The 21814-nt window shown below is 40.4% G+C and overlaps 1 protein-coding gene across 4 annotated transcripts in view; it reads left to right on the top strand.

The window, feature by feature from the left end:
• The window catches only part of MAP4K5 (mitogen-activated protein kinase kinase kinase kinase 5), a 66547-nt gene extending 45233 nt beyond the window's left edge, over positions 1-21314 (top strand). Inside the window, exons 16-32 of one of the 4 annotated variants that reach the window (XM_064511812.1) lie at positions 1903-1947; positions 2887-2929; positions 3402-3555; positions 4144-4241; positions 4397-4438; positions 5083-5167; positions 5259-5338; positions 8500-8560; positions 9196-9310; positions 9437-9495; positions 10669-10772; positions 11194-11371; positions 12568-12636; positions 13298-13390; positions 15254-15324; positions 15961-16016; positions 17612-21314. In XM_064511812.1, coding sequence (XP_064367882.1) covers positions 1903-1947; positions 2887-2929; positions 3402-3555; positions 4144-4241; positions 4397-4438; positions 5083-5167; positions 5259-5338; positions 8500-8560; positions 9196-9310; positions 9437-9495; positions 10669-10772; positions 11194-11371; positions 12568-12636; positions 13298-13390; positions 15254-15324; positions 15961-16016; positions 17612-17699 — 1441 coding nt within the window. In that variant the 3' untranslated portion in view covers positions 17700-21314. Of the gene's footprint in view, positions 1-1902; positions 1948-2886; positions 2930-3401; positions 3613-4143; positions 4242-4396; positions 4439-5082; positions 5168-5258; positions 5339-8499; positions 8561-9195; positions 9311-9436; positions 9496-10668; positions 10773-11193; positions 11372-12567; positions 12637-13297; positions 13391-15253; positions 15325-15960; positions 16017-17611 lie in introns of all 4 variants that reach the window. The other 3 variants (XM_064511810.1, XM_064511813.1, XM_064511811.1) reach the window with 3 other exon arrangements.
• The last annotated feature ends 500 nt before the right edge of the window (positions 21315-21814 follow it).

Here is a 21814-nt window from a genome sequence, read left to right as displayed (position 1 = left end):
TTTCTTTGGCTTTTTTGCAGATAAAGTCTTGCATAAGCTGTCAGCTGACCTGCAGCCCCCTGGAAAGCTGGCCGGGTCACGCAGACTGCTAGTGTTCGAGCCTTTCCAAGCCCAGCCTATTTTTCTCTTCTCGCTCTCATCGTAGCAAAAGTTCAGGGCTGCTCTCTAGGCCCTGCCTTTCCCTCCCCAGTAGCGACAGCGACTTCTTGCCTTCCTCTTTGCTTGTTTTGCTCACGCGGCCCTGATGGGCTTAGGCCTTTCGTGTCGGCACGAGGTTTCTGCAGGCAGCTGCCGTCTGCGGGGCTGGAGAGCAGGCAGGAACGACGCTGTGGTTTCTCATTTTCATATCCCCCCCTGCAAAGCGACTTCTTAATTTGATTCTGTCTGTGACATTAGTAAGGCTGTACCAGACTGTGCTAAAAGCCGAGTGAATGTAGCCTTAGCGAATGTTACTAGGGCTATAAATAGGTGAATAGACACGGACTTAGCAAGCAGTTTTTCTCATTGAAAGCGCAGCCGTGAAGTTTCTGGATGGTGCATCCGTGTGCCGCTTTCTTGGAAATGGTTTCCAGTTTAGCAGGATAAACAGGAAATGCATAGCTCATCCGTGCCCGGGAATCCCGAGCGGTGCCGGAGGGGCAGAGCCGGGGTGCGTGCCGGCAGGGGAGGCCTCGCTCTCCGCGTCTGCCGGCTCGCGGCGGAGTCGCTGCTGCCTGACACGTTTGACTCGGGAAGTACCGCCCTGGAAAGGGGAACGCCGGAAATCGTACCCGAAGATTGAACTAATTCACTGTTTTTTCCCCCGTTGTTATTGTAGCATGTTAAATGACTGCTTTATATATGTTTTCTGCATTATGGAGGTGGTTTTTGTTGCTGCGTGGGTTTTTTTTTAACTAATTCCTGTTGACAACTGGCTGCTGCTTTTCCTTCAGAAGGCATAACTTGCAGGGAAGTTATATCGTGGTCTAAAATTGATTGGATTAGTATTCACATGATAGGCTTTTGTTTTTCTGTGAGTTATCCCTGTGGTCCCTCTTCGCCGGGTGCCGTGGCCGGTGCTCGCTGGGTGGTGGTGCAGCACGGGTTCGGTGGCGGGACGTTGCGGGGTGTCTGCGCTGTATGCAGACACTTTGTCTGCAAAGATTTGGGTCGCACCATGCTTCCATACCCTCAAGAAGTTTGTATCTGGTTGAAAATCGAGACAATGAGCTTTCTGAATTGCCTGCTAAATGCAGAAGCGTTGACTTCCCAGGATCCCAGGATCAGGTGCAAAGGAGAGCATTTTAATGGGTTAAGTATCTGCAGTCCAGACTGTTTTTTTTGAAGACACAACTTGAAATTGCCATTTTCCAAGATCATACCAGGGTTTTTGTTGTCGTTGTTTTAGAGAGATATTTTCTGTGATGTTTTGATCCTCTCGTCACAATTTCTTTTTTAACCCCATGCTAGCTTTGCAACAAAAATTCCCACTGTAATGGGAAACAGTCTGAGTCTTTAGGATATAACGCTAAAAGGAGGAAACTCTCCATTGCTTTTTCTTTGTGCAGGCTTTTCTCCGTTTGTCCTCCACTAGCTCCCTCTGTTTTCCTTTTTATTTGATTTCATATACCATGGTTAGGCATTTCAACAATATTTAAAAATACCAGGTCGAAGGAATGAGAGATTAGTTGGTGATATCTGCACCACAGTGCTTGTGTGGAAGAAAGCTCGAATGGTGGTTTGGGGACGGGGGAGGGAATGTACTGCGCGAAAAAGGCTTTAACGCAGAGGCTGAGAGAAGCCCTGTGCTTTGAAAAGGGCTGGGAGATGCTTGTTGTGAAACCACTTTGCATCACGGATCGGTTTGGTTGCATGTGATGACCGTAGAGCAGAGCTCTTATTTTTTGTAAACATTTTACCTAGGGGACTACTTACAAAATTTGGCGATGGGAGTGAAGATGTTGAAGAGTGAGTGGACCTCCTTCGTGCGCAGTTGTATTTACTCCGTGTGGCTCTCGTGAAGCAGGCGGCGTGCTGGCAAAACCTCTTCCCTAAAACGCTGCGGGCAGGCTTGCCGCTCGTAAAAATGAGGGCTAGCCCTCATTTAATGGTTGCATTTAATGGTCTAATGCACGCTTGACTCTTTATCTGATCATCGGGAGAACGTATGCAAAGCAATGCTTGTCCTCGCTTGCTTGCCTCCCTCAGGGTATAGCAGAGTGCATAGGGACGTGCCTAAAGCTTTAAAGCAGATTTTGTGTCAAGGAGGCAAGGTTAATCTAACAGTCATGATCGTGGACGTGCAAATATTGCTGCCGAGCCCCGTCAGGGGATGCGCAGCTCCTCTGTTGCTCGCTTTTGACTCACCCGGAGCAAGAGCTGCAAATTGGGCTGACTGGTTGGGGCCCTGCTGTGCCCGGCCTGCGGTTCAGCTGCTGCTGGGACTGCCCTTAGATGATGTCCAATAAACTTGTTTTGCCGCTTTGAAAAATGTTGAGAGGCCATTGCTCTGTGACATGATCTACTGGCTGATCCAGAAATGCAGCATTTTCACTGTCGGGAGGAATTTTGTAGAAAAACAAGTACAAAAAAACAAGTAGTGGAAGGGGCGCCTTCAGAGGACAAGTCCCTTAACGCATCCTTATTTCCTAATTTCAAATACCCTTCATCACAAATGCTCTCTAACCTCTACATTTGTGAAAGAATGACAATTTATCAAAAACCACTTCTAACAAGTATTAATGTGCTTTTTTCCCACTCTCAGGCTTCTAGTTTAACCCTGTTGTGCACAGCTGTGATCAGTCTTTGCTCTGCATCTGGCTCGTGCTATTCCCAGCCTTTGCTCTCAAGCAGTCCTGGTTGTGTTGTTGGTGTAACTAAGACAACTACTGCACCTTTTTGTTTCAGATCAACCCTAAAGCGAGCCGGGCCACCTCCACTACCTCCTAAGGTAAGTGGCTGAGGTGTTTTAGGAGTTTTAGGTGGGGAGACACCACTTAGGCAGCCTCTGCAGCGCTTCTGTCTGATGCCCTTAGGCTGTAAATCCTGTTAAATGCCATTTGCCAGCAGACTTCACGCAGCCTCCCGTTTTACGCTGACTTGCATCCTGTGCAGTCTCACTGGCCTCTGGGTATTCCTGGCCTTTGTGCTGTCCTCGATAAAGTGACTTTTAGGTATTTTCCCTCAGAAGAGAGCATGCTGCGTGGAATGTCCTCTTGTTCAGCAGTCTCTCTGCTGCCATGATTTTTCCATCAGGGAAGGAATACCTCTCAGATTAGTGTGCTGTCAAATGCCTTTGTTCAAATGCTGGTAACTTTTTTTTCTTTAAGTAGAAGCAGTCTGACTTTAATCAAAATCTGTCTTAAGTTTATGCCTCCAGATGCCATTTCCAAGTTAATCTTCATCTCTTTTGTTTGTTGCAGCCAAGAATAAACAGTTTCCCGGAGGAAAACCTGCCAGATGATGAGAAGTCTCAGACAATAAAGCATTTTCCCGACTCGCAAAACAGAGCCCCGCCAGCTCATAGGAGACAGAGTATTCCTGTTTGTGGGCCTCAGGCTGATTCTTCCCCCATCGGTATGACCAGCAGCATCAGTAGCCCTGGATTGCTTACAGCTAGATACAGCGACTTGGGTAAATGCATTACACTTCCAAAAGGCAACTTGCTTCCTTTAAAAGGAAATCAATTTTGGAGCCCATTTTCAGTAGACAACTTAATATAAGCTGTTCATAAAGCTAAATATAAGCTTTTTACATGTGCTGGCTCTTACTAGAGCCATGGCCCACGGTGGAAATGTTTGTGCCAAACCAAGGATGCTCAGCCAGTCGATACCATCCCTGCGTTGCCTGCAGGAATAGTGTAAGAATAATGAATGTGCAGGGAGGAGCATCAGTGAGGACCTCGCCACAGCTTTGTTCTCAGTCCTGTTTGGCCTGGGGACTATTGGAATAACGGGAAGCCTTAATCACGGTGTAGCTTAGCATGCAGAAGAGTGGCCAGCTGTCTTTGAAAAGGTTCAGCTACCTGAGATGGGTATATGGAAGCTGAGAGCTCGCTATTCCCTCACTGGACACAGGGGAGAAGAGAGAACAGGGCAACAATTTTTTTTTTTTTAATTTGACTGTGTCGAGGGTGCTCAAAAATGTGTACGGGCTTCTTTTCAGGAAATGGGGATGGCATGCTGAAACTCATTGAAGAAAATGCTGAAGGGTCTGGACAAATCCCTCAGCTGCCACGTAAGAAGGAGAAAAGAGATTTTCCTGTAAGTATTGTGACTCACAGTCTGATCAGCTGCCTGGTTTCACTGTCATGTTAGCTAACTAGTTAAAGTTTCTAAGCACAGACAAATGGAAGCATAATGTACAGTTTTATATCAGTGCGTGGGAGGTATTTTATAAGCTTTCTTTCTTCCCACAGAAGCCAGCAATCAATGGTTTACCACCAACACCGAAGGTGCTGGTAAGAAATCTCATTTGCAGTAGGAATTATTGGAAGTCTTCTCTCCTGTCATCTCTCTAGTGTCAGAAAGTTCATGCTAGAATAAGCTGTCATCTTCTGGGGTGGTTTCCTGCCTATCATAGCTAATTACTTTTCACTACATAGCTCTTTGAGTACTGTATACAAAATATATTTTCTGAAAAACATCCTTTCACCAATCAGTCTGGATGTGAAGAGACAAAGACTTGACAGTCTCTTTGGGCTGTGCTCTCCAGTAGCATTCTCTGTTTTATAAAGAAAAATGGAGAAAGGCAGTAGTCATGGGAGAAGGTTTTATTTTCTTGAATGTTTTTGCTTGTTTTGCCTTCATATGGCATTATATAAGCACTTAGTATTGTTCTTGTCCAGTAGGTACTTAAAATTGTCCACGTCCTTCTGATCTGCCTTTGTGTTTCTTAATGTATATAAAGTCCATAAAAAATGTTTGGAAGGCTGCATTGTAGCTTTTGGGGAAGATAAAATGTTTTGCAGCAAACATTTTAGAGTGAGTTTCTGTATCTGAAGAGAGCATTAGTGGTACAGGCGTGTACTAGTTGGTGAAGTGCCAGAAGATGAACACTTTATACTGCAGACTTGTTTCAGGTTTCCGTTTTGGTGTCTTTCAGATGGGAGCATGTTTTTCCAAAGTCTTTGATGGTTGCCCTTTGAAGATTAATTGTGCAACATCGTGGATACATCCAGATACTAAAGGTAAAGTTGTTTTTCATTCGTATTTTAAACCTGCCTGTTGCCGAAGTGGTAATGAGCTTTTGAATTAAACGATTTCTCTTAAATTTTTTAGATCAGTACATTATCTTTGGAACTGAGGAAGGTATCTATACTTTGAATTTGAATGAACTTCATGAAGCGACAATGGAACAGGTGACTAATGCGATATTGAACAGGCAGAATAGATTTGGCAATACTATGAAACAAGAAAGTTTTGTATTAGGGGTAGATGGGCATGCTAAGCTTTGTGGCATAAACTGATTCACATCAAAGTAAGCACTGGAAGTGCTAAAAGTAGTAGTCCCCATACTTCTGTGAATTTTTGATGCTGCTTATGTGACGTTGCATTCAAAGGAGTTCTGTAGTAAAACAATCTTTCTCCTCCGTGGAGACAGCTGATTACACCCTTTCTTCTTTGTCCATTTGACCTCCACTAGATGGCATATTGCTTCTCCACTCTACGTTAACGCAACCCTCAGCCATTTAGCTTAGCTGGCACTGTTGATGCTTCTGTTTTACTGGGAAGGCTACCCCTTCCCAAAGCCATTTCGTACAGCCACGGTATTGTTGTGGTTGCTGTTTTAGGGTCAGCAGTAGCAAAGCATTCTTGCAGAGGAAGCGTGGGCAGATGCTGAGAATGAGACATGTAGCTGCAGGTTTCCACAACAGTTCACAAAGGCAGTTCAGGCCTCTAACAAGCATCAAGTTCAGACAAGACATGGCAGAGGTCAGAAACCAGAGGTGGGCATGTCTATGACTAATAGCCAGAGAAAGATGATTTCTGCGCTGCAGAGACTGAGCACAAATCTGTGCTTAAGAGGAAGTGCATGTAGCAGTCAAAAAAATCCTCTGTCCCTAGGAGCACTGTGCTAGAGGAGCAGAAAGCTAGAGATGGGCAAAGGAGAAGGGGAAGGTGTTGTGCTGGGCTGGGAAAGGAGAAAAGTGAGAGAAGGTTATAAAGGGCTGGATGGTAAGAATTGGAAGTTTGAATGTGATACAGTGAGAAAATCCTCTCGAGTTAAGAGATACAAGAGTGCACCCAAAAACAAAAGGAGAGGGTTGAATAGGAAGTCGATTATCTTTTTGTAGCCTCAACAGGTGTGAGGAACGATAATTTACTTTTCTAACAAACTTCTAAAAAAAAAGGTGGTAACTACTGTTGGACTCCCCCTGTCCTTGCCTTAGTGTTCTCTTTGCTCAGTTAGTCTGATGGAAGTCTTTAATCTTTCCTTGTACATTTTCCTAATTTATTTTATGTAATGTTCTTCTCTAAACTCTTCCAGACCCTTTTTTATATCCTTTTAATAGGTTAGATGTGCCGGTGGTGGGCAGAGAGAAGTTATTAGCATTCTACTTTTGACATTTAGTGCATCCCAGAATTAGTTTCCTTTCTGTGACGGCATCCTCAGCTGGCAGAAGTCCTGTGTGAGCCACAGCAATCCCCAGAAGCTTTACAGCTGCTGTGCTTCTGCCTTGCCAGTTTCCCCCCCTTTGTATTTATACATTTCTTTATTTCTCACCACTAAATGCTATTACTTGACTTTTTTTAACTGTTTCTCCAATTTTTATTTCTGATCCCATCCTCCAAGGTGCTTGCAGTCTCTCCAAGGTTAATATCACCTGCTGGTTTCATACGTATACTTTTATTGCATTATTAGTTTTTCAGTGAAAACACTGAATAGAACCTCAGAAAAAGACACTGTATGTCTACAGGCTGTTTTTTGGCCTACTGAATGGCAAACTACTGACAGATACTCTGTTTTTATGTCCAACTAGTTCTGTGTTTCCTTTCTGTAATTTCATCTACCCCATATTTTCTTATTTTGAATATGAAAATGGCATATGGGGCAAGATCTTTCATATATGTATCATGTCTTACTGTTCCACTGCACCCAGCAGAGCAGTTCTTCTCTTGAAGAAGGGAATTCAGATCTTCCAATACTGCTTGTTCTGCACAAGTCCACACTAGGTGCTCTTAGTTGTTATCCCTTGCTAATTAAAAGCTATGTGGCTAGTGCCTGTGCTACGCTAGGTATCCAAGAGTCAGTCTGTCAGACTTTTGCAGTTCAGTGTAGGTACTGTGTTTGCCCTTCCTGGGGTCCATGTTTGTCCTCCATCAGTTCTTGAGGATAATCATTACTAAGAGCTTGGTTTGAGCCAGTTCTTAAGTACTGTAAAATTAACTGTATTGGGACCTGCTGTCATGAGTACATCTAATAAAAATAGTATTTAACATATTCTTTATCGCTTCTCACACAAGTTCTTATCACAGTGCTGTTAACGGGCTTAATCATGTAGCCGAGAGGAATCTCCTTTGCTGTCGAGCAGTGCACCTAGCCTCCTTTTGTCTTCCCAGTTAACACGTTTATGGAACGTACTTTACTTTTGTAATTTGATTTGCATCTTAACTTGTCTCGTGTTCCTTCCTTCAGGCTTATCCTGTGGTTGCCTTGTCGTCCTCAGCATCGTGTCACTGTTTCCATTTGCTGTATTACTTGTTTGTGATATTTAAAGCATGGGGGTGGAAGAAATATTTACCTTATCTATGAATATTCTTCAATATGTTCAGTTTTTTTTATGTTATCCGTGTCCTTATTCTGCTATCATTATTCCTTCCTTTGTTGAGACTCCTGAATGCTGTCACTTTGCAGTCACTTTTATCTGAATTGCCTCCCTCCTTCAGATTGTCAAGAGGTTCTTCTTACCTTTAAAATCTTTTCAAATCTAGACTAGCTGCCCCTTGAGTAACTTCTTGCCTCTTCTGAAATAAAAATATGTCCCAGTGTCTTCCATGAGCTCTCTTTACATAGCGGTATGATAACATAAATAGCCAGGTAGGTAAGTCCCACAAAATACAGGATTTTCTGAGTGGCTCGGAAAATACCAGTGCTTCTCCCTGTGCCTCCCCCTGTCCCCCCCAACAATTTGCATGGGGTTTAAGTAGGCTGCTGTAATACCATTATCTTCTTTTCACTGGCTGTCATTCCAGAGCAAGCCATATCTTTCTGTATATGGTATTCCAGTAGTGCCATTTGTCCCACTTCAGGTCTGTGCTGCTGATTTAAAAAATAAAGAAAATTTTAAGTTTGGAAGTGTTAGGGGTAGAAGAGAGAAGGAATGAAAACTGATTAAGACAGAAAAAAGGGCTAAGTAAGGGTCCAAGGGAGCGAATTAAAGCGAGGACTGTAGTTGCAGCTGGGACTTTCTCCAGTGTCAGTCACTGTGGGAATGGTGACAGAGATGGAGGAGGCAGGGAAAACCAGGGTTAATAATTCCTGTACATTTGTATTAATGGAAATATTTTCTTTCTTCAGTTATTTCCCCGAAAGTGCACCTGGTTGTATGTTATCAATAACACCTTAATGTCATTGTCAGGTATGTATAAACAGAGGAAAAATTAATAAAATAATGAGAAACCTTTAAAACCATCATTCACTACAATGTATTCTTCCTTGGGCATAATGTAGATCAGATTATACTGAAGGAAAAAGTTGTGCATTGTTCCTTGTTTTTGCGTAGGCAGTTTAGCTTCCAGAGTGCTTTAATTCAAAATATTTTCGTAAATAAGACCAGAAGTTTATAGGTGGATTTTTAGAAGTGGTAAAAACAGATGAAAACGATAATATGACATGCGGGCTAATTGTAGGATTGTGCCTTTAAACATACAGCTTTTTGTGCAATACCACTTTAATTGATTTAGAGACAAAGAGAATGCCCTGATATGATTAATGGTTATTGTATAGTTACAGCCTTCTAAAATTGTGTATGTGAAACTAATTTTCAGAGCATCTTTAATGTTACTGAAATGAACTGAGTTGAATGCCATGTTTTCTCCATATGCATTATTACTGTTGTTTTGTTTTATTTTTCTTCATAATGGGACTCGAAATATCTCACGCATGTGATCCATTTTCCTAGAAGGTAATTTTATATACATACGTTTTTCTAAAATGTACTGTTCTCTCATGTGCATGTGTGTACGGTATCAATTGTGCTTTTCTCTCTTACAGGGAAAACATTTCAGCTCTACTCCCATAATTTAATAGCTTTGTTTGAACAAGCCAAAAAAACAGGATTAGCTGCTCATATTCAAACTCATAGGTTTCCTGACAAAATATTACCAAGGTAAAGATCTTAGAGGCAATTTCTAATAAGTGGAAATTTTCTTAAATACTTTTATATGCTGTTGAGTTAGTAGTATGAAAGACCCTCTGCATCTATGGCTGATGCATTTTTTAACTGTTATTCCAGGAAGTTTGCCTTAACGACAAAGATTCCTGATACAAAAGGATGCCACAAATGCTGTATAGGTGAGTAGGCATTCAGGTTTACAACTTTTCCTGGCCTTGGTTGTTGGGCATGGCATGTCTTAAACTCATTTCCTTTTAATTGACTTACAGTTAGTTCATTGTTCAGAAAACAGTATGACTACTTTATATCTTAATGCTGCACCTAATTAGTGTATGGTTTTCCTTCTAATTAATGCAGGGGGTCTTTATGCTATCAAGTGGAAACGATACACAAGTATTTTTCATATCAGCTCTTACCCTAGCAGTGTTGCCGTCTAGAGCAAGACGCTGAAAGGAAACCCTGGAGAATGCCGGGAGAGTGCAGCTGATGCGTTGCACATTTCCTCTGAGAGCTGCCAAGGACGAGAGTTGAGCTCTCCATGAATAAGTTGATGTTTAGGATCGCTGGCTTCAGCCTGCTACACGAGCCAGCTAGTTACTGTGATATGCAGGCAGCCTGCAAATGTACCGCTTGTCACAGAATCCCAGAGCTGTTGCACATACACAAATACCCTTTCTGGTTTGTTAGTTTGGCTCAAGCTTTGACCTAGATCCAACTTTAGTGAGGCTAACTTGAAAAGTAGTTTTTCCACAAAGAAGTTGCTGGACACGATAAAAATGACGTCAGCCTGGGGAGGGCTGAAGCCATCATTCAAGTTCTAAGTGCCTGCAAAAAAGTCTTAGAGCTTGTGAAGTAATAGATTTGTCTTTGGCACCACTGATTTTCAAAAAAGCTTGGGTTTTTTACAAAACACACATCCCTTTGAAAAACGGACATGAGAAATTGTACCTTTGCACTCTTGAAAATGCTTAAACAGAGTACAAAATACCTAGTTGTGGGCTTCGATATCCCATGTCTACAGGAGGCATATTTGCAAATGATTCCTGAAGTCAAGCTTAGCCTGGACCTTTCATTCCCCCACTGGCTGCAGCCCCAGGAAGAAGCTTTACGGCTTTTATGGCAGGAATGCTTGTTGTTATTAAGCATATGGATAATCGAGTTTATTTGGAATGTGGCACAATAGTAATCGCTAAAGATATTTGAACACTTTGCCAGAAAACAATTTTTAGTGTGAAAACGATAGTATTTCTTAAATTATTTGTAAAAATAGCTGCATTTTTTAGTTTCACTTTATGTATGCATTGAACTTTCTGGACTTAAAAAGGTTTTGTTTATTTGCTTGTTTTATGTAGTAAGGAATCCATACACAGGACATAAGTATCTGTGTGGGGCACTGCAGTCTGGAATTGTTCTTCTACAGTGGTATGAGCCAATGCAGAAATTCATGTTAATAAAGGTAAGTATTGTATTTTAGTTTACAACATTTAATTTTGCTTGTCCCTCTTTTCTGCCCCAAGATCTTAATCATTATACTGTTGTTGAAATAACCTTCCTAGAATTTGTAATGGAAAGTACATCCCAGTCTAGTCCCATTTGTGGGTTACTGGACACTTAAAAATATGGCTTGACACACTTTGACTAAGAAAATCCAATGACTGAAGTCAAATGAAGTGTTGGATCAAGCCCAATACTAGCCATAACGGGCTCCTACCATATCGCTCTGAACAACATAATGTTGCTCGCAGCTCATGCTCTCTTAAAAGTGGATTCTTGGTAGCAGTGAAAAAACTCTTCTGTATCTTTTTGTGCATTTTGTTCTAAGCTTCTTATTTTCCAGGTAGAAGGAAATGCTACAAATGCCTTAATTTTTTTTCCAGCACTTTGATTTTCCTTTGCCAAGTCCTTTGAATGTGTTTGAAATGCTAGTGATACCAGAGCAGGAGTACCCGATGGTGTGTGTAGCTATCAGCAAGGGTACTGAACCAAATCAAGTAGTTCAGTTTGAGACAATCAACTTGAACTCTGCATCTTCGTGGTTTACAGAAATTGGTGCAGGTAAGACTTTGTTGGTCTGTCTTGCAGCTATTTAATGTCTGGTAACTATTGAATCTTTTCCTCAGAAGTCATTTGGAAACCTTTTATGCTAGGCAGAATGATGCAATTTCTCTACCTAAAGCATATGAAACATAAGAAATTCTGTCTGAACATAAGAAAACCCCTTTTCACTGTGAGGGTGGTTGAACACTGCAGCAGGTTGCCCAGAGAAGTTGCAGAGTCTCCATTCAAAACCCAACTGGACATGGTCCTGGGCAACCTGCTCTAGGTGACCTGCTTGAGCAGGGAGACCAGATGATCTCCAGAGGTCCCTTCCAACACCAACTATTCTGTGATTCTGTGATATTGAACCAGATCCCAAGTTCTCCATGTGATGATCTGCCAACTTCAGTGTAAACTATCTTAAAAGGCTTCATTTTTAGACATGGTCTTAATTAAAATTCCTTAAATTGTAACGCAGACCCTAACAATTGAATTCTTCCCATTTGTAGTTGCATACTGTTTTCTTCTAACTGGGGTCAGTCTCACTGCTCTTTCCCTTCTGTCTGGTATAAAGCCTCGTATTAGTCAGCCTCGCATCTTGTCAGTCCTCCAGTCGTTGATGGGGGCTTGTGATCTTCAGTTGGTCATTAATAAGTAGAAGATTTTGTTTCATCTTCAAAAGCTATTTGATATCTTCCAGATGCTTTTCTCTGCTGGCTTTGATGGATACTTTTTTTCACATTAAAATACTGCTTTTTAGCAGCTGTATGGAGAACTTAATTACTTAAAACTATGGAAAATATTAAATTCTAGTTTAATATCAGCACAATAATCTTTCCAGACATGAATTTATGGGAGAAGAGGGTTGGGTATTTTTAATTCCCTTGATGATTCCTTTTGTTCATTACTGGGCCTTTTCAGGAAGAAAGCTGACTTGCTATGCTAAACTGTAACTTAAAATGTATTTTACACTGATAAAAAGTAGTGTTTTTATATTAAATACATGCTTTGAGCTGACTGGCTTGTCCTTAGGCCCTGTTCTGCTCCCATAGCATTCTGGGATCATGCAGCCTTAGTAAAAGAATAACAAATATTGCAGATGGCAAAAGGCTTATAACATACTGAAAAGGCTGTAGCAGTTGGAGAGAGGTTGGAGGGAGGTTGAGATCAGACTTACGATGTGATGTAATTCAATCTGTTTTCATTTTCACAAGGCAATCAGCAGTTAGATGCCATTCACGTAACGCAGCTGGAAAGAGACACTGTCTTAGTCTGCCTGGACAGTAAGTAATGTGTATCTGTTGGGTAGCTTAACTACACCTTGTGCAAAACTTGTTTTGCCACATTTGTTGATTTTCAACTCTACCATAAGTTAATTTTTCTCTCTTCATTACTAATTTGTGTTGGAATGTTTCCTAATAGATACAGTTCAGACAAGTGATCTTTTCACTTTGACTCTTGTGATTCCACTTCCCCTCTTCATATGTGCATATTCTTCTTATTTTTCCTATTTCTGCTCCTTTCAAAATGAAATCTGTAATGCAGCATTACAGATGAAAATTCAAATACATGCAAATCAGAAAATTTTAAAATTTATCTGGAAAACATGGCACTTGCCTATTGCATATGCTTAGCAGGATAGATAATTCATATGCATCAGAAGTTAATATCGCAGTGGGAACTTTGCGATGACTTAACCTGCTTAAATTTCAACCTTTATATTGCATTCACATAGGTTTTCTGCACCAAGTTTGTTATTTATAGGAAGGCTGTAAATAAAGTCTAAAAACATACAGAAACCTATAAGATGGTTTCTGTCTTTACTTTGAGAGAAGGATGCTCATTTTTTGTGCCTGAAAGTTGAAGTTAGTATTTCATACTTAGAGCCACCTGTAATCCTCTTCAGCAGTGCGTTTTAATACTTGATTTTCTGTTTTTCTTGAGAATTTGTGAAAATTGTGAATTTACAAGGGAAGTTGAAGTCAAGCAAGAAGTTGGCCTCTGAGCTGAGCTTTGATTTCTGCATCGAATCAGTGGGTAAGTGCTTTTGCTCTGTACTGGTTCTCAGGAACTGAGAACATGAAATGATGAATTTTGAAGGGGTTTTAATAGATTGGTCTAGTGCACCCCTTGGGGCCTGACACTGAAAAATGCTTGCTCTAGGATATTGTGAGCTGTGTCCTCGTCTCCACTGACATGCTTAAGAAAATAAGCCAGTTGACAGGCAGTACATGTCTGACGTGCGCATGTTTCCAGCTGGTGTCATTTCTGTCTTAAAAATTAAGTTGTATCATGATTTGATTGAAGAATGTTGATTGTTCCTGGTCATTTCCATAGCACTGAGAAGAATCTTTGGAGAAAAAGATTTCTGAGTTAGTAATACATTCATTTGCACCAGTCTTCTAAAAGCTAAGATTTTATATAAAGTGATAGCACATCCATTTTTTAATAGTAAGGGTAGTAGCATTTGAATCTAATTCTTAATAGATGCCAAGCAGCCTTGCTCCTAAAAGTTGCATTGTAATTATCAAGTGAGTATTTCTGCTATAAAAAGCTATAAAAATCAGAAGTATTTGGTTAACATACATTAAAGAATTCTGTATTTCAGGACCTGAACTTCTTTCTGGAAGCAAAATCAGTAACAGAAAGACAACTCATTTTTGTTAGCAGTTCTGTACAATTTAGACTTCAGGGTTCCTCAGGCATCTTCCCTTTAACAGAAGATTCTTGACATAGGTATTTTGTACTTTAACAGCAGCTGCTAAGGCAATGCTCACTCTTATATACAGAAACTATTTAGATATGTCAGAATCTTCCTGAAGGAAGAATTATTATGATATTTTTAATCAAGCCTGTGACTCTTCTTTAAATTCTGACGTGTGCTAAGTACCTGCTTTACTGCTATCACACAATATCTCCTGCTGACACATGCATAACATGACTCAGCCATTACCTTTTCCTTGAACTCTGAAGGAATTCATAGACAGAAGCATTTATTCCAAAGTCTTGCACTTACCAGCTGACTTGGAATAATGTGAGCAGTTCTTTATACTCCAAGTGGGCTCTTGGGAATTCGGAGTATTAAAGAATTCTCTGTTGTCTGATTCCAGGGTAGAGTGAGGAGTAACAGGTAAATATGTAAACCTAAATGTAGAGAAAAAGGCAGTTGTGAAAGACATTGCTCTTGGGATTCTGTTAAATGCCTTTGTTTTGTGTATTTAGGGTATAGCTAATACTGAGCAGATACAAAATGTGACTCTGAGGAATAACAAAATGTGACTCTGAGGAATAACAAAGGAAAACAAGTAGGATGTCAGAAAATAGTTCACGTATAAAATATATGTGTCTGTAACACTGCTTGAAGAGTACCATGTTCTTCATCCGTTATTTTAAGCAGTCTGGTAATTCAGAGCTGGTAGCTTTCTGTGTTCTCTCTTTGGCCCTGAATGGAAGACTCCTCCCATTTTTCATACTCATGTCTATTTTGAAGTAAATATAATTAAAATGATCTGTAATTTCCAGTGACCCGCTGGGTTTTGACTGGCAGCATGTTTAACCACTTCCTGGTGTTTTCTCCAAAGTCAAATCGTTAGGAAAAAAAGATCTGGGGAATAGAAGTGTAAGGGAGTAAAGGAAAAAACAGAGATGTCTATCTTGTCTTGGCAAACAGGGAATGTCTGAGTGGTATGCTTTGAATTGAATTGTAAAAAGCGTGTCTCTGACCAAGTAGTAACTTCAGTCCAGTTTTTTTACAGTGATTTCAGAGTCTGGGTCTTCTACCAGGGGTCCAAGTCTCACCATGCATTTTCTCCACATGCTTCCCATTGTCACTGCTGGAAACCCAGATTTCCCTAGTTCAAAAAAGCTATGCTTGGGTCTGATTTTGTTTCTCCTCTGCAGTGTGCCTTCAAGACAGTGTGCTGGCCTTCTGGAAGCACGGCATGCAGGGCAAAAGCTTTAAATCAGATGAAGTAAGTGATCTTTCCAGGTTTAGTTTCTTCCTGGTCCTCATCTACCAGTTGATCTTGATTGGCTTCTCTAGCTGCTTCACTGGTGACAGTGTTTATGCTCCTCATTGTCACCGTTTTAGCTTACTGGGTTCTTTCTCTGACTTGCCACCATGTGTTGCCGTTGGTAAAGCTCCCACACGTGCTTTTACCAACACCATTTCCAAGCATGCAGTTTAGAGACGCCTGGACTGGTTCTGCACAGAGTCAGCGCAGATCTGGTAGAAGTGGCATTTGGGTTTTTTGGCGCTCATGAAAAAACTCTAGCTGGCAGCATCCCTTTAATTCTGCATGAAATTGCAGGGGAAAGCCAGTCTCTGTGCTGACAAAGATTTGCACAAAATATTCCAAGTGTGCTACCAACAAGTCCTCTAGACTGATAACTATTTACTATACATAATTTTTTAATAAGTCTTATTTTATGAAATATGAAAGATTTTTTTAACTTTGTGTTGATCTATCTGATTCAGTCCTGTAACTTGCATTAAATGGTATTTGAATTTTTGAAAAAACTGATCAGGGTCTTTTCTCCTTCCAACTCAGATCTATATGTCTCACTTTCCCACTGAAGTGGACCTTAATGTCTCCATTTTTCTACAGGTTACCCAGGAGATATCAGATGAGACCAGGGTTTTCCGCTTACTGGGATCAGACAGGTAATCACCTTGAAGAAACATAAACCTTTTATTTTCTGTAAACAAGCTTTCTATCTACCAACTGAAATTCTGTTCCAGATTACCACAAATCCATCTGTAGGCAGTCCTGTGGGAGGCAGTGACACTGTTTCCTGCCTGCAATAGTCAAAAATTTAATTAATGATTGCATCCAAATCCAAAATGGTTTCCAAGGGCCAATCCAAGATGGTAAGCGTGGTGCCCAGTGCACTTCTGGAAAGGCTTCTGGTTTGGATTCTGGCTTTGGCTGGGATTTTCAAGGTGAACTACTTAAATAATCTTCAGTACTCTGAACCTTGAGGCCTGGAAATCTGCTGTATCCCAGCAGTGCAGGGGATATATTCTATTACTGCAAGAATAAGCTTCTGCTGAGGTCCCTTGCTGTACAAATGCTGTGTGTATTAGTCCAGGTGTGTGCTGTATCATCACTGAATCTTTCTTGCACACTAGAATTGATACCTTTGAATGGTCACATTTCTGTGTTGTGCCAATGAACATAGGAGTGTCCGAAACATGCAGAGCAATGGGAAGTATCTCATCTGGTTCACCTCCACTTTTATAAAAAACAGGCATATCTGAGTAACAACTTGGTACAAAGCACTTTTTGGGGTGGGAAAGAAGGTTGAAGTCCTTCCAGTAAGTGTAGTTTTGCGAGAAAACATTTTCTTCCTTTCTGATCTCATTCAACTGATTTGCCAAATCCTTCATTTTGTATTGCTGCATCGCTGTACAAGTAGAGCAGGAGTCTTTTTTACCACATTTGTGCAAGCGAGATGTGGCAACACCTTTTTGACTTGGATCACTTAAGAATTACTGAGTTGCAGAAGTGAAGATCAGGGACAGAAGCTGTTAGGAGAGAGACTTCATTTGAAAGCTCTTTGGGGAATGTGACATGGGAGATCAGTGTGTGAAATACTAACCCTGAGATAGGCTCCCTTTGAGATGTCCAACTGTGTTAGGGTTAAAACAGCACATTTGGCTTATTTGAAAAGTATGTGGAAAAGAAAAAGCAGAGGGAGGCTTAATACTAAAAATCACAGTTCCATCACAGTTCTATGAACCCACCGGGGGATAAATATTTTGAAGGGAGAAGAAGAGGAGTTTAAATTAGTGGCTGATACTTATCACAAGACGTAGGAGGTATAAACACATTCAGGCTGCAGATGATAAGAGGATCGCGTCTCCTCACAACACTGTGGTTCCGAGATAACTTCCCAGTAGAAGAACAGGATATAACTATTCCAGGCTGGAGCATACTGGCTTGGAGGCAGTTTGTAACACATTGCATGTGCTGTGGTTGCAGGTGGCACATGGTGGTTAAGGAAGCCCCTTCTAGTTCTCTGTTCCTTGTAAAGGATGTTTTAGCATTTTTATCAGAAGTGTTGCTACATAGAATGGAAAATTAAGTAACTGATTTGAAGAAAAAAATACTCAAGATATTTAGGAGAACCTGTATCTCTCCCATCTTTATACACCTGTGAGCGACAAGTTTGTTCTTCCGTGGTGGTAGCAGTTAAACCACATGCTTCAGATGTTGCAACTGACTGTTTTGGGTTTTGTTTGTGTTTTGCTTGCAGGGTGGTAGTGTTAGAAAGCAGGCCAACAGAAAATCCGACTGCACACAGCAATCTCTACATCCTGGCTGGACATGAAAATAGTTACTAAGCAACAGTAACCCAACACAAATAACAGAACGAATTCACCACATCAGGAAAAAAGAAGCATTAGGAAACTCTGTACAAGCCGGACTATGACTTGCTGTTTCTTTTCTTGACACCTAAAGGATCTTGGTTTAGGGTAGAAATCAATACATTTTTGCAGCTGGGAACAGCTGGTTCTGTCTCTTGCCACTGTGTGGTTGGTTATATCAAGTTTGCTTAATAAAAGCTATGAGATAAATAGTCCTTTACTCATTAGTCATAGGGAAACAGAGCCTTTAAAATAACGTTATGCCGTAAAGGTGCCATAAACTGTTAAATATTTTACTTCCCTTGGATTTTCCTTGTATTCTGTAGATATAGATAGAGTGCTGGCTGTTTCCCTGTTTTATACTGAGTCTTATTCTTAATAAAAATGATTTGTGTAGGAAGTGAAAGTATCTGCAAAGCTTTTTGTTTTTAAATCTGCCATTCAGTATGGCTTTGTATAATAGACTATTTAATCCTTATTTATTAATCTGCTGCTAGAACGGTGTAATGTATCTAACTTTTAGCAAAGGAAGGTTGCAGAGCAGCTTACAGTTTTTTTTTTACAATTGTATAAAGATTTGATTATTCTTTTTTCTTGTAGAGATGTAGTGCGTTCTTGAGGGGTATGCTACAATGTTGGTTGATCTTGTAAAAATGCAGTTTTGTACAACAAAGTATTTTGTATTGATTTTTGCCTGCAGAATTGCCATAAAAGGGATTTTCTTATTTACTAGATGTAGGGTGTGTGTACACAAAATATAATATTGATATCAAACATGTTGCTACTGGATGAGTGTGTACAATATACGTGTGTGTGTGTGCATGTGTGGTAAATTGACCGGCAGTGTGTATTTTTTATATATATATATATATTTATATATATATAAAAATGTACAAAACATATATGCTTTATTTTCATAAATTAGGGATAAGCCTTGTGACATGAAATGGAAATATACGCAGATTGTACCTGGTCATCCTTAATGAATGAAAGTATCATGTATCAAACTGCCCATGACGTATAGTTTATTTATACTATTCCGGAGGGGAACCTATAGGATAACTGAACTTTCTAGCTTTTTGTTTGTACAGTCATCCAGCTGTTGTCAGTCAGACTGTCATTTGCGGATAGTTATTTCCCCAACTGTGTAGTATAAATAAGTATGATAAGAACTAGTATTCTATAATAAAGCTTCAGATCACTTCTTCCCTTTCCCTATTTTTGGTTTGCCACCTGCATTTTTCTTTCTATTTCTCCATTAGAGAGTCACATTGGTCTCTTTTGTCTTCCTCATTAATTAAAATTCTTGAGGTACCATTAAATATGAATATAGTCTGACTACAGGATAGGGTATGGTTTTACTACCTCACACTAACCTGCCAGCTTTGATGCAAGTAAACACAGTCCATAGGTGGATACAGTAGCAGTTCATTAACATTTGAATGGAGGGCTTTTAAAATGAAATCCTACTGTATAGTGCTGTCCGATTCAATTTCTGTGATCTGCTACCCTAAGAAAAACAGGTTAGAAGCTTCACAAGTCATTTTAATAAAGCAATAAAGGTAAGTGTGTTAGAGTGGCTTGCCCTGCCTCGAGGCTCTGCTGACGCAGTTAGCAGAATCTGAGTGGTTTGATCTTAACTCGCAATGTGAAGGATGGAGGGACAGCTGGGTTATCTGCTTAGGCATCAAACTACTTGATTCATAATTTAACATTGATGGAATTAACTCAGCACACATGATGAATCAGTAATGTCTTTTTGTTACTAGGTACAGCTGGAGTTTTATGTTGTTCTGAAGGTCTGGGAGGAAAACGAGACCTGCACGCAATTTAGCATTTTGTCCACTTAGCACTGTCATTCAAAACTAATTCTTTATTGTTGATTTGATATTTAAATCAAGTCAACCTTTTCAGTTCTGCAACTGTATTGAGGTTTAATAAAAAAGTGTACAGACAGAACTTAAAAAAATCAGTCCATGGTGTATTGAAAATATTTTAAGTGGTCAATTGTAATTGGAGATGAAATATTTTTGAAAAAGGACACTGAACATTTGTGTTTTAAAGAAACGGAGCGAAAGGAGTCTGTTGTAGCGTGAAGTCCATTATTTTAGCTTCTAAAACTGACTTCTTTCTGGAAGTAATTCTCAAGTTGTTCCATAACTGGATAGCAAAAGTCTGTGGCTCTTTACTTTGAGTCCATCCTTTATAGTGAGTGAGGCTATCAGAAAAAATTTGGTGTTTGCATACATTTTTTTCAGCTGTGCGTTTGATAAAGAATAATTTTGGCTAAGAGATTTCTTGATCTGTGTTTTGCATGTTATGGAAATATTTTAACAGGTGCTGTTATCAGAAGAGTCTTTTATTACCCATGCATGATTTTGGCTAGAATAAGTGGCTTCACCTGAGGCTAGCATTACATGGCATTTAACTGTTCTCTAGCATTGAAATTACTCCTGCCATAGGCAACAGTGAATGGTGACTAACCCTAAAAAGGTGTAACGCCTAGACTACCATGACTTTAAAACAAAAATGAAGACAAAAGTAAAGCATAGATGTTATAGAGCAAACATTTTCACGTAATTTGCCTCATTCACTGCAGAAGGAGATTTTGCTTCATCTTTGAAAACACAATGCCTAAAAGACTAGAGAAATCTGTAAATAAAATATGAGTATTTATGGGGAATAACTGGAGTAAATAACTATTAGGTCATTACACTGTCATTGAACAAATAAGTATTTTTCTTTGAATGACATGAATGACTGGCGATTTGCTGAATCATAAAAATGAACCTAGGAAAGTCCTTATTTAATCAAGCCTCCTTTTATAGCTGTTAAAGCATTTCTAGTCATATGTTCTGAAATGCTTTGTCCAGTCTGGCTTCATGGACTAATGGGATTTCTGACGTGATACCGTTTCCTAGCGTACACCTTCACGTTCCTACCTGAGCAGAGCATGGCATGACCGATCTGCATGTTTCACAGCTCAACCAGCCAGTCTCAGTGGGTGACTCTGACTCCTAGTTTTGTATCTCGTAGACTAAGTTAGTTTGGTATCGTCTGTATCTTTGTATGTTTTTGTAACGTTTCAGCCAGGGTTGAGCACAGCGTGGAATGTGATTTTGGAGTTTAATAAAGCAAGGACTTGTTCACTCTCTCATTATTCTTTTGACAGATATCAAAGTATTAGTTGTTTGATACACAAGGTTCATATATTCAACTTGAAAGCCTTAAAAGAGGCTCCCTGTGTTCTTTGAAGTGCAAACAGTATTTGAAAAGCAGCCTGTAGATTAGTCTCTTTTGATTTCCTAACCATATTCATTGTAACTGAGAAATGCAACTGTGATTGTGATGACACCTGATTAAAAGATGAAAGGTACAACGCATCCGTCAGCCACTGTGTCTCGGGGCGGGGGGAGTAAAGACCGGGAGACTTTCTGAAATGTACTTGTTAGCTTGCTTAGTCATTAGATTGTAACGGAGATTCTTAACTGCACTCGCTCCAGTTTGTGCAACTAGGCTTTGTTCTACTTAAATTTCTGTTGTGGTTCATTTCAGTCTATGCCAAATAAACTATGCTTTATTTGATACCTAGATGGTGTCCTAGACTTGCTGGGGGCAACACCTTATTGGATGTATCTCGAAGGAAGTAAACTGGTTTGTGGGTCATCTTATGGCAGCCAGCGGGGGGGCCACATCCAGGGATCACCAGTCTCCTCGATGCTACAAATTGGCTGGGAATCACAAGATACTGGATACACTGGATAGATTAGAGGGAAGGGAGGTCTGGGGACAGTGCTGAGGTGAGGGATCAGAGCGGCTGTGGCAGCCTTAGGCTCTCTCCAGCTTTGTATTATTCAGTACTCTTCCAGCGCAGCCCTGCTGCCGGTCATATGGAGCCACCACTGAACCACTTTGGAGTTGTCTGGCTCAAAACCCAGGTTTTTTGAGGTGGCTAGCTTGTGCCCAATGCATTGTTGGATAGGAAGGAGGCCGGCAGACTCTAAAGGAGCATTGCTTGCAATGGGAGATCACAAGCAGGAGCATTTGGCACATAAGCCTGGAGCAGGAACTGGAGCAGTTTATACAAGCCT

This window comes from Dromaius novaehollandiae, chromosome 5 (assembly GCF_036370855.1).
Source record: "Dromaius novaehollandiae isolate bDroNov1 chromosome 5, bDroNov1.hap1, whole genome shotgun sequence".
Lineage (NCBI taxonomy): Eukaryota > Metazoa > Chordata > Aves > Casuariiformes > Dromaiidae > Dromaius > Dromaius novaehollandiae.
This window is presented reverse-complemented; position numbering and strand designations above follow the sequence as displayed.